The sequence below is a fragment of the Podarcis vaucheri genome, assembly GCF_965113315.1.
Source record: "Podarcis vaucheri genome assembly, chromosome: 4".
In the NCBI taxonomy this organism is placed as follows: Eukaryota; Metazoa; Chordata; class Lepidosauria; order Squamata; family Lacertidae; genus Podarcis; species Podarcis vaucheri.
In genome coordinates, this window is record NC_138762.1 from 99,757,659 (window position 1) to 99,776,067 (window position 18,409).

Here is an 18,409-nt window from a genome sequence, read left to right on the forward strand (position 1 = left end):
ACGTTTAGTAATGAAAGGGATACAGAATGGGAAACAGGAATTTCTTTAATGTATTTCATACTGTATATTCTGTATATCTCAGCCTAAATTTCATGTTTAGATAGATAGATAGATAGATAGTTAAAAGGCATTTATTTGCCACATAGATAGACATGGGAACTCAGCAAATAATGGAATGCGTTTCTTCTTAGTAGAGCCTGGGCTGCCTGTTCAGAGTTTTAAGCTGATGATGTATGCTCTGCTCAGGGTTCGTTGGATGCATTTAAACTGAAGACGGGTGCTTAACTTATTTTTTCCAGATGCTGGAGCCTCAAATTCAAGCAATCAGACCACCAGTTTCTGCACCAGAGCAATGTCTTTCACCACATTAACAACATTCTGTCCAAATCTGATGATGGAGACAGTGAAGAAAGCTTTAGTATCAGTATCCAGTCTGGCTTTGAAGCTATTAGTCAGGTAAGTCGTATCTCCCAAGTTTCCATGGAGGCAATAGATGAGCATATCTTACTAATCAGAAATGCATACAGTCGCTTAAAATGAAGTTTCAGAAGTACTTCATTTTCACAAGTTGATATTTCCCATATGTGTAGACTAGTGGTTTTCAACCAATGTGCCGTGGCACCCTGGGGTGCCTTGAATGATGGTCCGGGATGCCCATCCTCTGATGGCCTCTTGCGTCTCTGCCTCCCAAAGGCTTGCACAGCTGTTTGTTGCAGCAGCCCTGGCTACAAGCTCCACAGGCGGATGGTGCCTCTGGGAGGCACCTCTCTTTGGGGCGGGGGGGGGGGCAAGCTCAGAGACCAGGGGTGGCAGCAGCTGCCTGAAGGACTCCCAAGGAGAGGAGGCTGAGAGAACACGGCACAAGGGAGGGTGTTCAAAAAAGGATGAGAGGCTGCCAGCTCAGCAGGCAAGGGGTGGCATAACTGGGCTCCTGAGCCCCACAGGGGTGCTGCAGAAAGAATGTTGTTGGTCGAGGGAGCTGTGGACTCAAAAAGGTTGAAAACCTCTGGTGTAGACCTATGGGAGGAAATGCAGGTTGTGATATGTGGTTAAATGGTGTCAGGTGGCTGCATCTTGTTGTTGTTTAGTCATTTAGTCATGTCCGACTCTTCGTGACCCCATGGACCAGAGCACGCCGGGCACTCCTGTCTTCCACTGCCTCCCGCAGTTTGGTCAGACTCATGCTGGTAGCTTCGAGAACACTGTCCAACCATCTCGTCCTCTGTTGTCCCCTTCTTCTTGTGCCCTCCATCTTTCCCAACACCAGGGTCTTTTCCAGGGAGTCTTCTCTTCTCATGAGGTGGCCAAAGTCTTGGACTCTCAGCTTCAGGATCTGTCCTTCCAGTGAGCACTCAGGGAGCAGGAACCGGCAAGCCACTCCAGTATCCCTGCCAAGAAAACTCCATGGACAAAGCCGTCTAGTCTATACACATGTTAATAGAAACAATGTCTTTACTCTTACTTTACTTTTTAAAGAGAACCATCAAACTCAAAATTGCTGTCTCATTTCATACCTGCTCTTCATTTAAATTAATCAAGAAAGAATGGTTTGTACCACAGGAGTGACATACTTTTTTTGCTTTTACCTCTTTGACTCTGAAACTCCTCTGTTTTGACAGGAATCATGTATAGTGATTTGTCTAAAAGACTTAACCAGCATCGTTGATATTAAAACGTCAAGTCGCCCAGCCATGATTGGTAGTTTGACGGATGGGTCAACAGAAACCTTCTGGGAATCTGGAGATGAAGATAAAAATAAGACTAAAAACATTACCATTAATTGCGTCAAAGGAATTAATGCTCGCTATGTGTCTGTCCATGTTGACAACTCACGGGATCTTGGGGTAAATCATATTCTGTGTCATATTTCTACATGGATTTTGTTGAAACAAAGAATAGCAGAACTTGCATATTCTCATAAATTTGCACTGCTGTAGAGAGTGTAGTTATAAAATAGATCAAGCTGTATCAAACGTTCTCTCTCCACTTCTGCAAGGGCTCTTGAGCTAGTGGATGGGTGAACTTTAATGTTGTGCAACAGAGCAGTCCAATGCCACAGTTGCACTATTGTAAATACATTGTGCAGTGAAGTTACCAGCAAACCTGCTCATGTATTTTCTTGCACAACAGTCTACCAATGTCATGAAGCATTTCACCAGTGGAACAAGCATGCTGCTAAGTTACTTTAATTTAGTTGCTACTTTGAATGCCACCCATAGGATTGAGTTATAAAATCCCTGGTTCAGAAATGCAGGGTTCGTGCATTCAAAAAGAGAATCCTTTATACATCATCCTGCATATAGCGCAGACCTACAGAAGTGAGTTGACAGAATATAGAATTGATAGCTTCAGTTGATTTAAATGTGTGAGCCGACCCACATGAAGTGAAAATGCTGAGCTTTAAAGCTGTTTGGCTATCACAGTTCTGCTTTTCTTCACTATCTAGTTTTATAAAATTACATATATTCATGTCCTGCACTTTAAGCTGTGTTGTTAGTATTATCAACTCATTTAAAAACGTCTTTTTATTTTTGTTTCATTCTGTCATCTGTAGAACAAAGTGACTTCGATGACCTTTTTGACAGGCAAGACAGTAGAAGATCTTTGCAGAATAAAGCAGGTAAATAACTAGTTTAATTATGAAGAAGAGTGCATCTTAATTCTTAAAGAATGTATGGTACTAGTTGGAATGTTGTAGTTGCTTTGTTTGGCTCACAGCCCTGCAGCCCCAAAGCAGTGAACAACATTAATAGATGTTACAAAAAAACATACAGTGAAAGTGTGATACATACAACAGCTCAATGAAAACAGTATAAATAAGATAGCATCAAAATTCAATCAAGCATGCCGATTATGTAATAGGATCTGACTACCATTAGGCACAACATATTGGTGGTGGCAGAAATCTTTCATTCTATTTGGCTTCTTTGCAGGAGTAATATGTATTTTAACATGCCATTCAAGGGACTTGTTTTACACAATCTCCATAACTGAACATTAGATGCCCTTGCATCATATTTGTACTATGTCTCTGGAAGAAACAAATAGAAAAGTGGGAAATGAACGAATGCCTTCCACCTACTTATGTTTTGCATTTTGTCCCTGACACGTGCCTGTAATAAAGGATCAGGTGGCTGCAGAAGCTGAATACTGTTACAGTTTTAAATTGCCCAGTCCTGTGAACAGAGAGGGGGGGGGAAAGGCCCATCTAATCTAATTCATATTGGCAGTTGTTTTGAGTTGACATTGGTTGGTTTGAAAGCTCTGTCTGTGGTGATAAGCCATTCACACATGTCAGCCCTCAACTGTTGAATGTGGATGCGTGAATCAAACTATCAAATATTGGGTTTTGAACTAGTTACTTGTAAAGGCAAGTCATTAGTTGTATGTGCGTCCCCACCACGACCTTACAAATCCATCTTTACATTCCTGTGTACTAGGTTGACTTGGATTCAAGGCATATTGGCTGGGTAACCAGTGAACTTCCTGGTGGAGATAACCACATCATCAAAATTGAATTAAAGGGACCAGAGAACACTCTCAGAGTTAGGCAAGTGAAAGTGCTGGGATGGAAGGATGGTGAAAGCATCAAAATAGCAGGCCAGATTTCAGCAAGTGTAGCTCAGCAAAGGAACTGTGAAGCTGAGACGCTGCGGGTCTTCAGGCTTATTACATCTCAGGTGAGACACTGAATTGCATCACAACAATTCATATTTAGTGCTGTAAATTAGACATATGATCTAAGAGTGACTTTCGTGTAATTCTGTCTCTGAAGCTCTATCTGAAGCTGTTTCAATGAAAGACTATGGGAGCTTTATGCATGTGTTTATTTTTGACAATTGGGTATCTGCTATGAACTGCACATAGATATTTTAAAATGGTTAATGCAACTGCATAAAAGCTTGTACGTAACTCCTCTACTGTTGTTTTATCCATTCTCTAATAGGTCTTTGGAAAACTCATATCTGGAGATGCTGAACCAACACCAGAACAAGAAGAAAAAGCTTTGCTGTCTTCACCTGAAGGAGAAGAAAAAGTACACAATGTATTTATTTGTATTCTATCATTACTATGATTCTAAAACTAGTAATGAAAGTTCTGTCAATTTCTGACTTTTGCCATGTTGGACTGAATTCCCTTACCTAGATTTTCCTTTTAATTCAGTAGTGGTTTTGCCAAATTGCTAGTAATGCTGAATGTTTACCTACATGCTGGAAATATAGACTTTCTTTGGGATTACTTAACTTTCAACAATAGTCAGGGAATGTTTGGCAAGATTCATAGTAAGCCATTTATTTATTTCAGATACATTGATTCACCAGTCGTTGAACCTTGGAGCAGCCTCACTATTAATGTTTTGTTCTGATTAACAGCCACTATTTAAAGCCCATGTCTACATCCCAGTTTCTTCTTACCGTATTTTTTGCTCTATAGGACGCACTTTTTCCCCTCCAAAAATGAAGGGGAAATGTGTGTGCGTCCTATGGAGTGAATGCAGGCTTTCGCTGAAGCCTGAAGAGCAAGAGGGGTCGGTGCGCACCGACCCCTCTCGCTCTCCAGGCTTCAGACAGCTATTCGCAAGCCTTCTGAGCGCGGCGGGAGTTCCCGGGAGCTCCGGGAGCAGCGGCGGGGTCAGGGGAAGCTCGGGCTTCCCCCGCCCTAGCCCCGCGGCTGGGAGGGGAAGAATAAATTTCCCCCCTTTATTTCCCCCCCTAAAAAGTAGGTGCGCCCTATGGTCCGGTGCGCCCTTTGGAGCGAAAAATACGGTAATTCTTGTTGCAAAAAGCAGTTCACTAGGAAGCCGATGCATGGAAGCACTACCTGCAAGTAAAGCAGATGGTTTTAACTTGCACAGTATTTTATTGCTTTAACAGTAGGAACTCCTGTGTTAATATCCAGGTCCTGCAAAAAGCAGCTATGATTCTTCTTGCCAGAGGGTCCTACATAAAGAAATGCTCAATCATGTTACTATTTCCCAAAAAAGTAGAAGTGGAAGTCTCTGGCTGCAATAGTAACCCCCTTATAGCCCACTGAATTTCTTCTAAGTCGACATTATTAAAATTGCACTGTAAATCACAATATGCCAGATTGTCCCAATGCAAAATTCTGTCACTGATGTCGAAGTCATACTTGGAAGCTCAGTTCTTCATAGAGTATTAAACTCTTACAAAGAAAACCAGGACAGTATTATTGACAACTTCTTTTTTAAGGGGGAAAAATGTGTGATGTGTATATATTCTTCAGCGAATTTATTTTGGCTGGGTATTCTGTTTTCGTAAATGCCAGCATATGCAAGGAAAGCAAAACTGTTCTAAGTTTCATGCTACAAAAATCAAACCGTGGAACACAGGCTCACATCAAATGTTAATGTTTCCATCTAAAGGCAACTTCGGATGCAGACCTGAAAGAGCACATGGTTGGAATTATATTCAGCAGAAGTAAACTGACTAATTTGCAAAAGCAGGTTTGTTTACTATAGTAGCCTTTTATAGTTTTGAGCATTTTACACACCCTTGGACATGTGGTCTCCAGGGCACAAGAGAGGGAGGTTAAGCATGGGACGTGGCAGCCATTGGAGAGAGGAGGGCAGAAAGTGGTTGGGAGAAAGAAGGAGATTTTGGTGGCTGCTGAGCATTTTTTAGCTTGGACATGTTAGCTATCCCGCTTTTACATAAAAGGGGTAAAGCAGGGTTGTTGTTTTTTAAAAAAGAAGAAAATGCAAACTAGAAACTTCTGGGGATGTAAGCAGCAGAGCAATTCAAAAACAGTTTTTTGAAGAGTCAGTGTGGTGTAGTGGTTAAGAGTGGTAGTCTCGTAATCTGGGGAACCGGGTTCGCTTCCCCGCTCCTCCACATGCAGCTGCTGGGTGACCTTGGGCCAGTCACACTTCTCTGAAGTCTCTCAGCCCCACTCACCTCACAGAGTGTTTGTTGTGGGGGAGGAAGGGAAAGGAGAATGTTAGCCGCTTTGAGACTCCTTAAAGGGAGTGAAAGGCGGGATATCAAATCCATACTCTTCTTCTTCTTCTTCTTCTTCTTCTTGGTAGGGGCCAGGTAATTTACTCAGCAGAAATCAAAACTTTTGTGTTTTACAAATTAATTTAGGGACCATTTGTTGAGTTACTGCAGATACGCCACATGCAAGCCCTGTTCTTAACATTTAGAACATTTTGTGTCAGCTGAAGCCTATTCATGTTCAAACAGTCCCTTTCTTCATTAAATGACTTAGGCACAGTGTAATCCCACAAAATGTTCTGATGTGGTGGGAAGGGCATAAGGCTTATTTTTGCACGGCGTGATGTGCGTATGGAATTTGATCATGGCATCACAATTAAAACACCGATGAGTTATAAATCAGCTGAATTGCACTGGAGTCATGAGGTGGTTGATTGCAGTTAAATTACTTTTTCCTGTTTTCCCCTTGTTAGGTTTGCGCTCATATTGTACAGGCTATCCGAATGGAAGCGACTCGCGTTCGGGAAGAATGGGAGCATGCAATTTCTAGCAAAGAGAACGCAAACTCTCAGCCTAGCGACGAGGATGCCTCCTCTGATGCCTATTGCTTTGAGCTGCTGTCCATGGTCCTGGCACTGAGTGGTTCTAACGTAGGGCGTCAGTACTTGGCTCAGCAACTGACGTTGCTTCAAGATCTCTTCTCGCTGCTACATACTGCTTCGCCCAGGGTACAGAGGCAGGTTAGTGCAAAATGAAAATTTCCATACGGTATAAAGAGGCATCGTAGTCAAATTTAGTTGAAGTTGTTTATAATGATCAATTGATACATTAACTCAGACACTGAAAATGTTGACTAACTTCCTGGGTGCTTCGTCTAGGTGACCTCCTTACTTAGGCGTGTGCTGCCAGAAGTCACCCCGAGTCGCTTGGCTAGTATCATAGGAGTCAAGGCGCTGCCTCCGGCAGATATAAGCGACATCATTCATTCAACAGAGAAGGGAGATTGGAATAAACTGGGCATCTTGGACATGTTTCTGGGTTGCATTGCCAAAGCACTCACTGTACAGCTGAAGGCCAAAGGAACCACTATCACTGGCACAGCTGGCACTGCGGCTGGCAAAGGAGTTACTACAGTTACATTGCCAATGATTTTCAATTCCAGGTTAGTAGATGTTGCACTCTTTTAATGTTCTTTCAGTATCACGGCATAGGGAATTAAAATGTCCCCTTTCAAAATAGGACTGCCATATGTCCGGGAATTGCCAGACATCTTCTCTTTTGGGGGTCCTACATGCCCATCAGGGAGAAATTTTACATTTTAAAGCAACTGTCCGGGATTTTTGGTTTTAATTTTGTGTGGGCGGCTCTGGTTCAGGCTTGGGCTGTGGCATGGGCAACCTGGGCTCTGGTGTAGGTGGCCTGGGCTGTGGATCAGGTGACCTGGGTTTGGACTTTTTACCCCTTGAAATATGGCAACCCTATTTTAAAAACATGTCAAACATTGTGTTCTCGAAGACTGCAAAATGCATTTTATTTCAATACATGGGTTGTGCGTTTTCGGGTTATGGCCCGCGCCAAACCTGGAAGTACTGGAAGGGGTTACTTCCAGGTTTCGGCGCTCGTGCATGTGCAGAAGCACTAAATCGTGCTTTGCGCATGCGCAGAAGCGCCAAATCGCGTCACACACGGCGCTGCGGGTTGCGAACGTGCCTCCCGCATGGATCACGTTCGCAACCCGAGGTATGATGGTACTGTATTCTCAGGTTCTTTCTAATGCTGATTTTATACATATATATGTTTGCTTTCCCCCCTTTCCAGCTATCTTCGACGAGGTGAAAGCCACTGGTGGATGAAGGGCTCAACACCAACACAGATTTCAGAGATCATTATTAAGCTCATTAAAGACATGGCTGCCGTAAGCTTCCAGCATCTTAGCTTACTGTGCTGCTCTTGTGCCGAATTGGTCCCTGCACCCTCCTTCCCCTGCACTGAGATTTCCCTTTAATTTCAGAAAGCGTTATTTTCTCCCTGCATGTAAGGACCACATCCGATGGGACTAGAGCTCCACCTAGTGGTAGCATGCAGAATTCACTGTTTTCCATGATTGTTGGCCATCATCCCATGGGTGAATATTGCCACCTAGCACCCAAGGCAGACAATGTTCAGAGTCGATAAGTGTGCAGCTCCCCTGCCCCCACCTGTCCCTACTGATTTGGAACCCCTTGCTTTTTCGGACAAGCTTTTTCCTTTCTGAGCTCTCTGCCTTGCTAACAGAGCAAAGCCTGCTCAGTGCAGACTCCAGAAAGGTAAAGATGGTCTCATTGGGGCAATTCGGATATATGCATGGCATCCCTGGAGCGTTCTGCAGTTTTAATGTACATTTCTGCACAGTGCATTATATTAGGGCTCGGTCTAAGTTGTGTCTCTTCCACAGGGTCACTTGTCTGAAGCTTGGTCCCGTGTGACAAAAAACGCTATAGCTGAAACAATCATTGCATTGACCAAAATGGAGGAAGAATTCAGGTCACCAGTGCGTTGTATTGCAACAACCAGGGTAAGAGCAGTTGGTTATTCTGTTACACGTTGTATCTTGCTTATTGGAGAGGTTTCTCCAGGGACATCTACACGTACCTGGGTTGGCCACCTAAGGTTTTTGTGTCTTGTGTTTGGTTTATTTGTGTGGGCTATTGCTTTTTCCTTGAGTAAATTGTATTTCTTGATATACATCACCTGTACAAGAATAATGATGATCTTAAAAGGAGAAACACTGATAATAACAAAAGCATCTGATTATATTTACTGCTGTAGAACTTTTCTGTTATATTCCCATTGCTAACAAATTTGATTTTCCTCCAAGTACATATCTGCTGGGAATTGTGTTCTGTGTGTAATATTATGAGTTTGAAAAAGCTGCTTCTTGTGTAGAGATAGTGCTTTGTATACGAAAAGGGAATTATCAGTTTTAATAGCTACAAAACATTGTTGGATCTCTCATCCCACCATCCCCCCCTTTTGTTAAAACATGTTGTTGACCATAAATGCAGTATTTCACAAAGGAATGAAGATATATATAAACTTCATACAGTTTAATAAGAGGCAACTTAGTTGTGTATGCGTGGCTAAATGATATTTTTGAAAAGGAGATGACAGTGATTGCAGAGAAAACGAAAACCTCTTTAGAATAGTACTAAATTTCCTAAATTTCTAAAATAAGTGCTCATCGGGTATGGTGTGAGGTACAGAATATATAAGCTGTTTGCAATATATTCTGGATGCCTTTTACAAAAGCTTATGCTGGGTTTAAAAAAATCTTAACTGTTCATTACTCTTTTTGCTGAACTTTTGCATGTTGCTAGAGAAAAGGTACAGTTTGAACAGTTTGAAGATGGTTATGTTTAAGTCATCAATATGAACTCATTGCTTAATTCCGAGGATTAATATGGCTTAGTGCACTCGAAAAAATAATTTGCTCTTGCCCTCTTTTTAACAGCTCTGGCTGGCTCTTGCATCCCTTTGTGTGCTTGATCAGGACCATGTAGACAGACTTTCCTCTGGAAGATGGATGGGAAAGGATGGGCAGCAAAAACAAATGGTAAGGAATAGGCGGCAACCAACTTTGCAGGAAACATAAACTTCACCAACTTTTGAATAAATCCTTAGTTTATCTACTACTATGCAGAACTTGCAATGTGAACAGTTAAGCATGTGCTTTGTGCCTTTACTTGTGCCCACTACTGTTTTTTTTTAAATGATATTTATTGAGAATTTAAAATTACAGAGAGAGAGAAGGGGAAAAAAGGAAAAGGAAAAAAAGTAGACAAAAAGAGAAGTTAAACAATACAAGTCAATAAAAATAAAAAATAAAAAATAAAAAACAAAACAAAAATTAACAAAAAATTTAAAAACAAATCCAATATTCCCAAATCTTTGTCTTTCGTTAACTTGTTTCATCAACCTCCTCACACCTCCCTTTTTTGTATTCTAGTTATTAATTATCTCAGCAAATCCTTTCCATCTTTCACTATATTCTGTCATTAAATTACCTTAATTTATTTTAACCTTATCTTACCATGAAAAGCCCTAAAGCTTAAAACTTAAAACTTATTTATACATAATTCTTTTTAACATTTCTACTAAAGCCAAATAGTTTCATTCCAACATTTTTCTAATACTCATTAATTTTACAATCATTTTCTAAATGAATTTTTAAAACTTTCTTCCAATCTTCATCCATCGTCTCTTCTTCCTGGTCTCGGGTTTTATCAGTCCTTTCTATCCCTTCCATCTAGTCCATCAACCTGGTGACCTTCTATCCGAGGCTCTTAAGTCTTTTCCATGTCCCTTCTGCAGGTCTTCTTCATATTTATACCTGCACTTTACTTTATCTTCTTGTGCCCACTACTGTAAGTGTTCCTGCACACTCAGCCAGTTGCTTGTTGGAGACTTGTCACTTGTTGGAGAAGATTTGTGCACTTTTTATTTACTTTTTGTTAAAGGTGCTGATGAGAGACATTGGGTACAATCTTACAATGACACCCCCAAGAATAAAAGGCTGGAAAGAAGGGGAGATTCCCCTCTCCACCTTTACCAGCAGGACTACATTTATTATATTTTTGAAGCCGGTGATTCCTATTAGTGTCAGTTTATGCTCCTAGTGAGTGGTTTTCAATTTCCCTGTTAAGGAGATGGAAGACAAGCTTCTCTGAAAGACAGTCTTTTTTTAGTCTTCTCTAGCACTCTATTCTCACAGCAGTCCTGGGTCACAATGAGGGTTGTTCTTGGTATCACTTGATGCTCTTGCTCTCATTTTGAAAAGATATCTCTCATATTCTGCACATGAACCTTTTTTATATACTATGCTAAGCTATAGTACACTGAAAGGTTTAAATGTTTCTTTGATTGGCCTTGAATCTTCCTGCCACACTTGTCATCCTCTTCTGCCACACAAGCGTGGTGTTCCACACCCTTTGAGAACCACTGAATTAAAGTATTGTAAAACAGCCACTGTGGAAGAAATGAGGAGATTAAAATGTGCCCAGCACCATTTTACAATCCAACTTGGGGTTTAAATTTTAGTATATAAAAATATACATTATTGTTCCGGTAGTTTTCTAATTGGATCATATTGTTTGATACTTGAAAGCTGAAACAATCGCTGTTCTGTTGTTCAACAAATTGCAGCCTGGTTATATCTGTGCCATAAAGCTCCCTATCTACCTCATTCTGATTTTTTTTTAAATTTAATTTTAAAATTATTGGGGTGAGGTTCCCACCCCCTCAAAAAATGTAATTCCTAGAACCTCTTACTGCTTATAATTAATATTTTATATGTTAAAAAGCTGCTGCATATAAGTGATTGAAATACAAATAGGTTTTTCGTTCTCTTTGGATAAAATAAGAAAATTTTCCATCAGCTTGAACTATTTGCTCTTTCCCCCCATCAGCCTATGTGTGATAACCATGATGATGGAGAAACTGCTGCAATCATCCTATGTAACGTCTGTGGGAATCTCTGTACCGATTGTGATAGATTCCTCCATCTCCATCGGCGAACAAAGTCTCATCAGAGACAGGTAAAGTGTGATGTTTTCATCCTCTCAGGGCGAAATGATTTTGTAGAAACGTAGATCCATATGTACAAATATCACCAGAGATTGTATCTTTGAATGATCTTTGATTTTGTCAGTTTAATATGTGTTTGGCCAAATCTGACAGGTATTCAAAGAGGAGGAGGAAGCGATCAAGGTTGATCTTCATGAAGGTTGTGGTAGGACCAAACTTTTCTGGCTGATGGCTCTTGCAGACTCTAAAACCATGAAGGCTATGGTAGAGTTCAGAGAACAAACAGGTAGGATGTATTTTCATATATCACTTGGATAGTTAGGGTAATATAAATCCCTAATATGAGATGAAATGTTCCGTTGACTTTCTGTAAAACATGGGTTAATTAATTTACTAAGAAACACATAGGTCTCCATTATGCACAGTTTTAACTGGATCATCAACTCAAGCAGCAGAGCTTTTTATATAAAGCAAACATGCTGCTTAGTACTCAGCTAAGCTGAAGAGCTGATCCTAACTCTTGCAGAGATCTGCGTGCTACCGAAGCAAAATAAAAAAAAATGGAAGGAGAGATCATTTGTATGTGCTTAATTTGCATCATTTGCACAAGACTTGGTAATAGAAGTTGGGTTGATAATGTCACATTTAAAAAATATAAATTCTTATCACTTTCCCTATCAATATTATTATTATTATTATTAGCCCTTTATGTAATGCTGGTAATATTTACTTCTGGCTCATAGTTCAGTGGAAAGCACCTCTTTTGGAGAAGGTTTAGGCTCAGGTCCATGCAGAAGGTTCCTAGCAGTAGATGAGGCAGGAGTGGTGAATTATATGTGTCCCACCTCTGCCACCTTTAGGGCCACCAACTGCTGTCATAATTGTGGCTGCCCAGCTGCCACCACCACTGCTCCAGTGCTTTGATTTCTTTCCCTTCCCCACTCCTCCATGCCTCCTTTTGAGTCATTGTGGTTGAGGTCATCTAGGGAGTGCCTCTCCTCTGTTGCCGCCGTTTGTTTCCAGAGCACCAAATTACTGTTTAAAGTTAATGTAAAGCTTGAAAGGAGCATAAAAGTTTTGTGCTAGCTTTAATGAGTGAACTGTGGCATCGCAGGCACGCTCTGTCACCTTGCCCACGATGCCTCGTTTTTGAGAAAGGGTATCTTTCTTGGAAGGGACGTGGGTGGCGCTGTGGGTTAAACCACAGAGCCTAGGACTTGCCAATCAGAAGGTCGGCGGTTCGAATCCCCGCGACGGCGTGAACTCCCATTGCTCAGTCCCTGCTCCTGCCAACCTAGCAGCTCGAAAGCATGACAAAAGTGCAAGTAGATAAATAGGTACCGCTCCAGCAGGAAGGTAAACAGCGTTTCTGTGCGCTGCTCTGGTTTGCCAGAAGAGGCTTAGTCATGCTGACCACATGACCTGGAAGCTGTACGCCGACTCCCTCGGCCAATAAAGCGAGATGAGTGCCACAACCCCAGAGTCGGGCACGACTGGACCTAATGGTCAGGGGTCCCTTTACCTTTACCTAGCTTTCTCGGAAGAAGGCACAGGGTGGGTTACACCACCACTTCTGTCAGGAATAAATGTGTGCAGCAGAGAGGCAGGGGAGGACAAAGGGGATTAGGCTGTTGGGATTAGGAGAAGGAATCGTGATGCATTCTCATGTAGTGCATTGTCCTGTACTAGGCCTGGTCTCAAGTTCAGTCTCTGCCACCTCCAAGTGAAAATTATCTCAGGGAGCGAGACTGTTTCCACACAGGGCACCTTCATACCTGTAGATCCCTTTACTTTGCAATAGCCTGCTTTACTTAACAGCTGTATGTACAATGCCTGTTTCTTCTGGTGAAATGGTTAACACTCACCTTGGCAATAATAACGAAAGAAGACATTAGGCGAAGAGTACTAACTTTGTGTCCCGTTCTTGATCTAGGCAAACCCACTACGAGCAGCTCGGAAGCGTGCCGTTTTTGTGGCTGCAGAAACGGAACAGAATTATCAGCAGTGGGCAGTGTCTGTTCTGATGCCGATTGCCAGGTCTGTGTGAACTGTTGAATCTTTCCACCCCATTTATAAGTGACACATTATTTTGATTCTGTAATGTGAGAGCTCATCCGCAGGTTGCACACACGCATACATAAGGAAAACCCAACAACCTGCTTCTTCGTTGCAAAACATCTTTGCTGAAACTTCCACACCTTTCTGTACGTGCGTTTGCCAGGGTTGCAGGTAGGGGATAGGAGAATTTTGGCAGAAAGGCTGGGGAATGCTTTAGTACCCCCACTGCCATCCTCCAAATTACCCTTTTCTGAACCTGCTTTGAAGTCATTCTGGCATAATTTCTTTATCTTGCATCCGTTTATCTGTATTGTGTAGCTGAGCTCTAAGAGCTTAGTACTTCAGTTAGCTTGGCAATGAAAGCTGTACCAGAAACGGACATTTTGTGCCAAGCGTGTTGAAAAGATAACATAAAGAGGATGGAGACATGGTTTAGTACTTTCTAATAATTTATTTGGGCAGTAACATTTGTTAGACACGAAAGGTCGGAATTTTCTTTCTTGGAAGATTTTAAAGGGGGTCTGGATGAGCATTTAGGGCGCAACTTGAGATAAAGTGAGATATCATCCTTTTGAGCTACTTCTTTTAGATAACCAAGAAGCACCGAGAGAGAACAATACTGTTCCAATACCCCCTTATTGAATAGGTTCCCCTCCTTTTCAGTTTGCAACAGAGGGATTTTTCAGGCAGTGGGAAGGGAATGAAATGCATGCAGAACTGAAAGAAAGAAGTGCAGAGGTGATAAATAATTACCATATTTTGCCTTCTTCCATCATTCTTGTTCACTCACACTCACACACCTGCCAGGTACATCTCTCCTTCCCCATGCCCTTGTCCCACTTGAAGCACCAATTCCAGCAAAGGGAAGAAGAAATTACCGTTTTGGCCTGAATATAAGCCACACTTTCTTTCCAAATTCCGACCGTGAAAAGTTAAAGTGCGGCTTATATTCGCGACCTTATGGTATCACTGCTGAAACAGCTGCCCACGAGGGTCGTCAGGGGTGCAGGACAATGGCGCCCGTCCCAATTGCGGTTCCCAAGCCTCCCCCGAACTGTTGTAAAGAAGGGGGAAGGCCGCCGGCAAAGAGCCCAGGGAGCAGCCGGGGAGTGCAGGGCAACGGCGCACGGCCCGCCCGCTGCTCCCAAGCCTCCCTGAGCTACCGTAAGGAGACAGTTTGAAAGCAGACTGAACAGGCAACCCCCCACCCCGCAACCAGCCTTTTTTATCTCTCCCCCCTCCCATTTTAAAGGTGCAGCTTATTTGTGGGTGCAGCTTATATTCAGGCCAATACGGTACTGAGACATACTGAGTCAGTAAGGCAGCTTCCTATAAAATACAGTTACTACTGCTGTTACCTGTTAAGTCTGTGGCAGGACTTTTTCTCCTCTCTGCACAGTTGAAATTATTGGCTCCAACCACCTGAGAGTGTATAATGTTAGTTTACATCTGTTTTTAACAGGAGTACGCTAAGATAGCTTGCAGCAAGACTCATCCTTGTGGTCACCCCTGTGGCGGTGTCAAGAATGAAGAGCATTGCTTGCCCTGTTTGCATGGTTGCGATAAGAGCACCACAACCCTTAAGCAAGATGCTGATGACATGTGCATGATTTGTTTCACGGAGGCACTTTCGGCAGCACCGGCTATTCAGGTTTGAATGTTGTGTTTAATATACAAAAACTCTAGCTGATTCTCAGGGGTTTCTAGTTAATCAGCAGGGAGCAACTTTGTAGAAATCACGTTTATGCCAGCATGTAAACTATTTAGAGCTGCTGTTTTTGTGCTGCTTTTCCAGGTGGTGTTAATTGCTAATAAATTTCTGCTGTTCTAATTCTCAGAGCATTGCCAACCTGCTTTGGTTCCAAGTTGCATTTGTACCACTCATGTGCTTAGTAGGTGGTCTTCCTTTGTCAGGTTTATCCAGTGCTGAAATTTACCCTAATGATCGCTTCAACCCCATTCCAAGTGTGCTTTTACCGAGTCACCTAGTTAATGCCTTAAGTTATCTCATATGGATGATCTCTATCATGAATTCACAATCCTTGACTCTGCTCCCGATCAGTTTTTATTCCAAATGTCTGGCTTCTGTGCAAATTGCATGTGCCCTTCACAAGCTTTTTCTAATCTAAATCAGTTTAAGCAGCTGTTGGATCTTTTAATCCTAGCTTTAGGCTCTGAATAATTTTACTGCAGTGTTTTATTAGTTGTATTTGTTTACATTGTTTTATTATCTACGATGTTCTTTTAACAACTTTTTTGTAATTATCTACTGTGTGAGACCCAGTTATGTCTGCAGGCTTGAGCATAATGTGCTAGCATAATGTGGCTTCCTGTTTCTCCCTTCCATCACCACATTTCAGGGTCTGCTTCAGAGGGTCTTCAACTCTCTGGAACATATTTTGAGTGTACATAGGTGGCTGGAGAGGAGAAACCGGAAGTTATGTTGTACTAACAGACACCCATTCACACTGTGTTGGGTATCACCCATTTTTTCTTACTGTGTAATCAGAGTAAACTTTTTTTTCTGATTTGCGGTTTTTCTGCTTTGAGGCAAAGCTTAATATGTGTATACCAGGGATTATTTCTGTTAATGTATTGATAAATCTTCCTCTTTACAGTTGGACTGTAGTCATATATTCCATTTGCAATGCTGTTGCCGAGTTTTAGAAAACAGATGGCTTGGGCCACGGATAACATTTGGGTTTATGTCCTGCCCTATTTGCAAGGTGAGCAAATGGTCAAGCGCTATTTTAATACCTTGAGAAACAAGCCATATTGAAGGGCCAAGAAATGTGCTCATCCGATTTTCAGGATTGAAATCAATGTGAAATGGATAGTCTTTAAGAATATTTCTAGGAAATATTAAGGGCTTGATAAAAATTCTAAATTATTGATTTGCATGCTATAAACTTCCAGGGAATTTAAGAAACAATTGGTGTGTCTGATAGAAAATAACCTCCAAAATAACTTTGTGCAACAGTTATGTCTCTGGACCATTACAGTAAATGTTAGAAACTGCTAGGTTAGCAGTGTATGCAGAATATGTGTGATTTGGAAGAAGTAAATGGGGAACAATTAGTGATTTAACATAATATAACAGGAAGAAGCAACCACCCTTTGAAGGAAATGTGAAACAAATTGCACATTTCGAACTGTGGAAATCACTGACATGTTTCAGTCACACCAGTAATATGTGCTGAGGCTTTTAAATACATTAAAATAGCTATGTTTAAGGAATAAACAATATTTTCTTGCCTCTGTTTTTGTGTACTTGCTGTTAACAAATGTTATTCTAAACATTGATGGGTGTTTTCTCATTTCATCTATCAGCAGCAATTATTTGTCACCCAATAACAAGGCTTTCTGGGTGACTCACAACAACAATAAGAAACAAACAAATCAAAACCATAAAACTAAAATATAGAATACAGCATAAAAACACAACATCAAATAATAAAACCAGTACAGCAAGCTTCTCAGCAGATCTTGGACATTTCAGGAGTTACATTACTAAAAGATTATTTAAAAGGCTGGGAAAATACAAAGTACTTCACTGGGCACTTAAAGGGCCACAATGTAGGCACCAGATATTCTTTTACCACGGCATCATCACTGAAAAGGCCCTCTCGACAGGAGTGTTGAGACTCTTACCGTGTTGGTCGATAGGGATTTTGCTATTTAAAATTGATGTGTGTGGACCTTTGGGTTGGTTTTCATTAGTTACATGCCAAATAAAATCTTTATTTTTGCCAAATGCTTGTTTACAAATTGCTTATTTTCTCTCTCCTCTTTCCTGTGGGTTTCTAACAGAACAAAATTAATCATACAGTATTAAAGGACTTGCTTGATCCAATCAAGGAGCTCTATGAAGATGTGAAGAGGAAAGCACTGATGAGACTGGAGTATGAAGGACTGCACAAAAGTGAGGCCATCACAACACCCGGAGTTCGGTTTTACAATGACCCTGCTGGCTTCGCTATGAACAGATACGCTTATTATGTTTGCTACAAATGCAAAAAGGTATGATCTGGGGCCTAGATCCATTGTTCAGATTAACCAGATTAGGAAATTGCTGGTATGGGTCTGCAACCCTTGGTGAGTCAGGGAGGTTCCCTGAATGAGAGAGCAGGCTCTGGTGGACTGAGCAGATGAGACCAACAGTCGGCCCAATGGTCAAGAAGGCGGTTTCTGCACATGCTGTAAAGGGAAGGGAGGGGCAGATGTGACTCGTCAACATCGGAAGGTAGCCCATCTAGGAGAATAACTCTGATCCTAAACCTTTGCTGCCTTGCGGCTACACTCATTTGTGAGAAAGGCTTTGGAAGTAAACCCCAAAGAAAAATCTGTATCTGCTGCCTTGCAGGATATCTTCGGGGGAAGAAAAGGCTAAGGAGTACCGTATTTTAGGCTCTATAAGACACACCAGACCATAAGACGCACCTAGTTTTTAGAAGAGGAAAACAAGGGGAAAAAATTCTGAATCCCAGAAGCCAGGACAGCCAGCAGGATCGTTGTGCAGCGACCTGGCTTCTTGCTTGCTTCCTTTAAAGAGCACGCGGAGTGTGTGTGTGGCTCTTAGGGGCTTTTCCCTGAGGAGGGAGAAGGGCAGCACACACGCTCCACGCGGCTCCTTAAAAGGAGCGCTGAGCAGAGCCTCCTGCCTGCATTCACTCCATAAGATGCACACACATTTCCCCTTACTTTTTAGGAGGGGAAAGGTGCGTTTTATAGAGCGAAAAATACGGTAAGCCCTACACAAAACTGTAGTGGAGTCCTTAAAACGGTTAGATGGCGTCTTGTATGCCTCCTTCCAGCAACTCCTGCAGCCAAGCTTT

The 18,409-nt window shown here is 41.8% G+C and overlaps 1 protein-coding gene across 1 annotated transcript in view; it reads left to right on the top strand.

Moving 5' to 3' along the window:
- Window positions 1-18,409, top strand: part of MYCBP2 (MYC binding protein 2) — a 141,073-nt gene that overhangs the window by 119,243 nt on the left and 3,421 nt on the right. Inside the window, exons 64-80 of the mRNA XM_082218921.1 lie at window positions 300-456; window positions 1,620-1,844; window positions 2,555-2,620; window positions 3,441-3,680; window positions 3,947-4,045; window positions 5,384-5,464; window positions 6,428-6,694; window positions 6,833-7,116; window positions 7,773-7,869; window positions 8,389-8,508; window positions 9,445-9,546; window positions 11,399-11,527; window positions 11,670-11,802; window positions 13,450-13,553; window positions 15,037-15,225; window positions 16,193-16,300; window positions 17,385-17,594. Coding sequence (XP_082075047.1) covers window positions 300-456; window positions 1,620-1,844; window positions 2,555-2,620; window positions 3,441-3,680; window positions 3,947-4,045; window positions 5,384-5,464; window positions 6,428-6,694; window positions 6,833-7,116; window positions 7,773-7,869; window positions 8,389-8,508; window positions 9,445-9,546; window positions 11,399-11,527; window positions 11,670-11,802; window positions 13,450-13,553; window positions 15,037-15,225; window positions 16,193-16,300; window positions 17,385-17,594 — 2,611 coding nt within the window. The remainder of the gene's footprint in view (window positions 1-299; window positions 457-1,619; window positions 1,845-2,554; window positions 2,621-3,440; window positions 3,681-3,946; window positions 4,046-5,383; window positions 5,465-6,427; window positions 6,695-6,832; window positions 7,117-7,772; window positions 7,870-8,388; window positions 8,509-9,444; window positions 9,547-11,398; window positions 11,528-11,669; window positions 11,803-13,449; window positions 13,554-15,036; window positions 15,226-16,192; window positions 16,301-17,384; window positions 17,595-18,409) is intronic.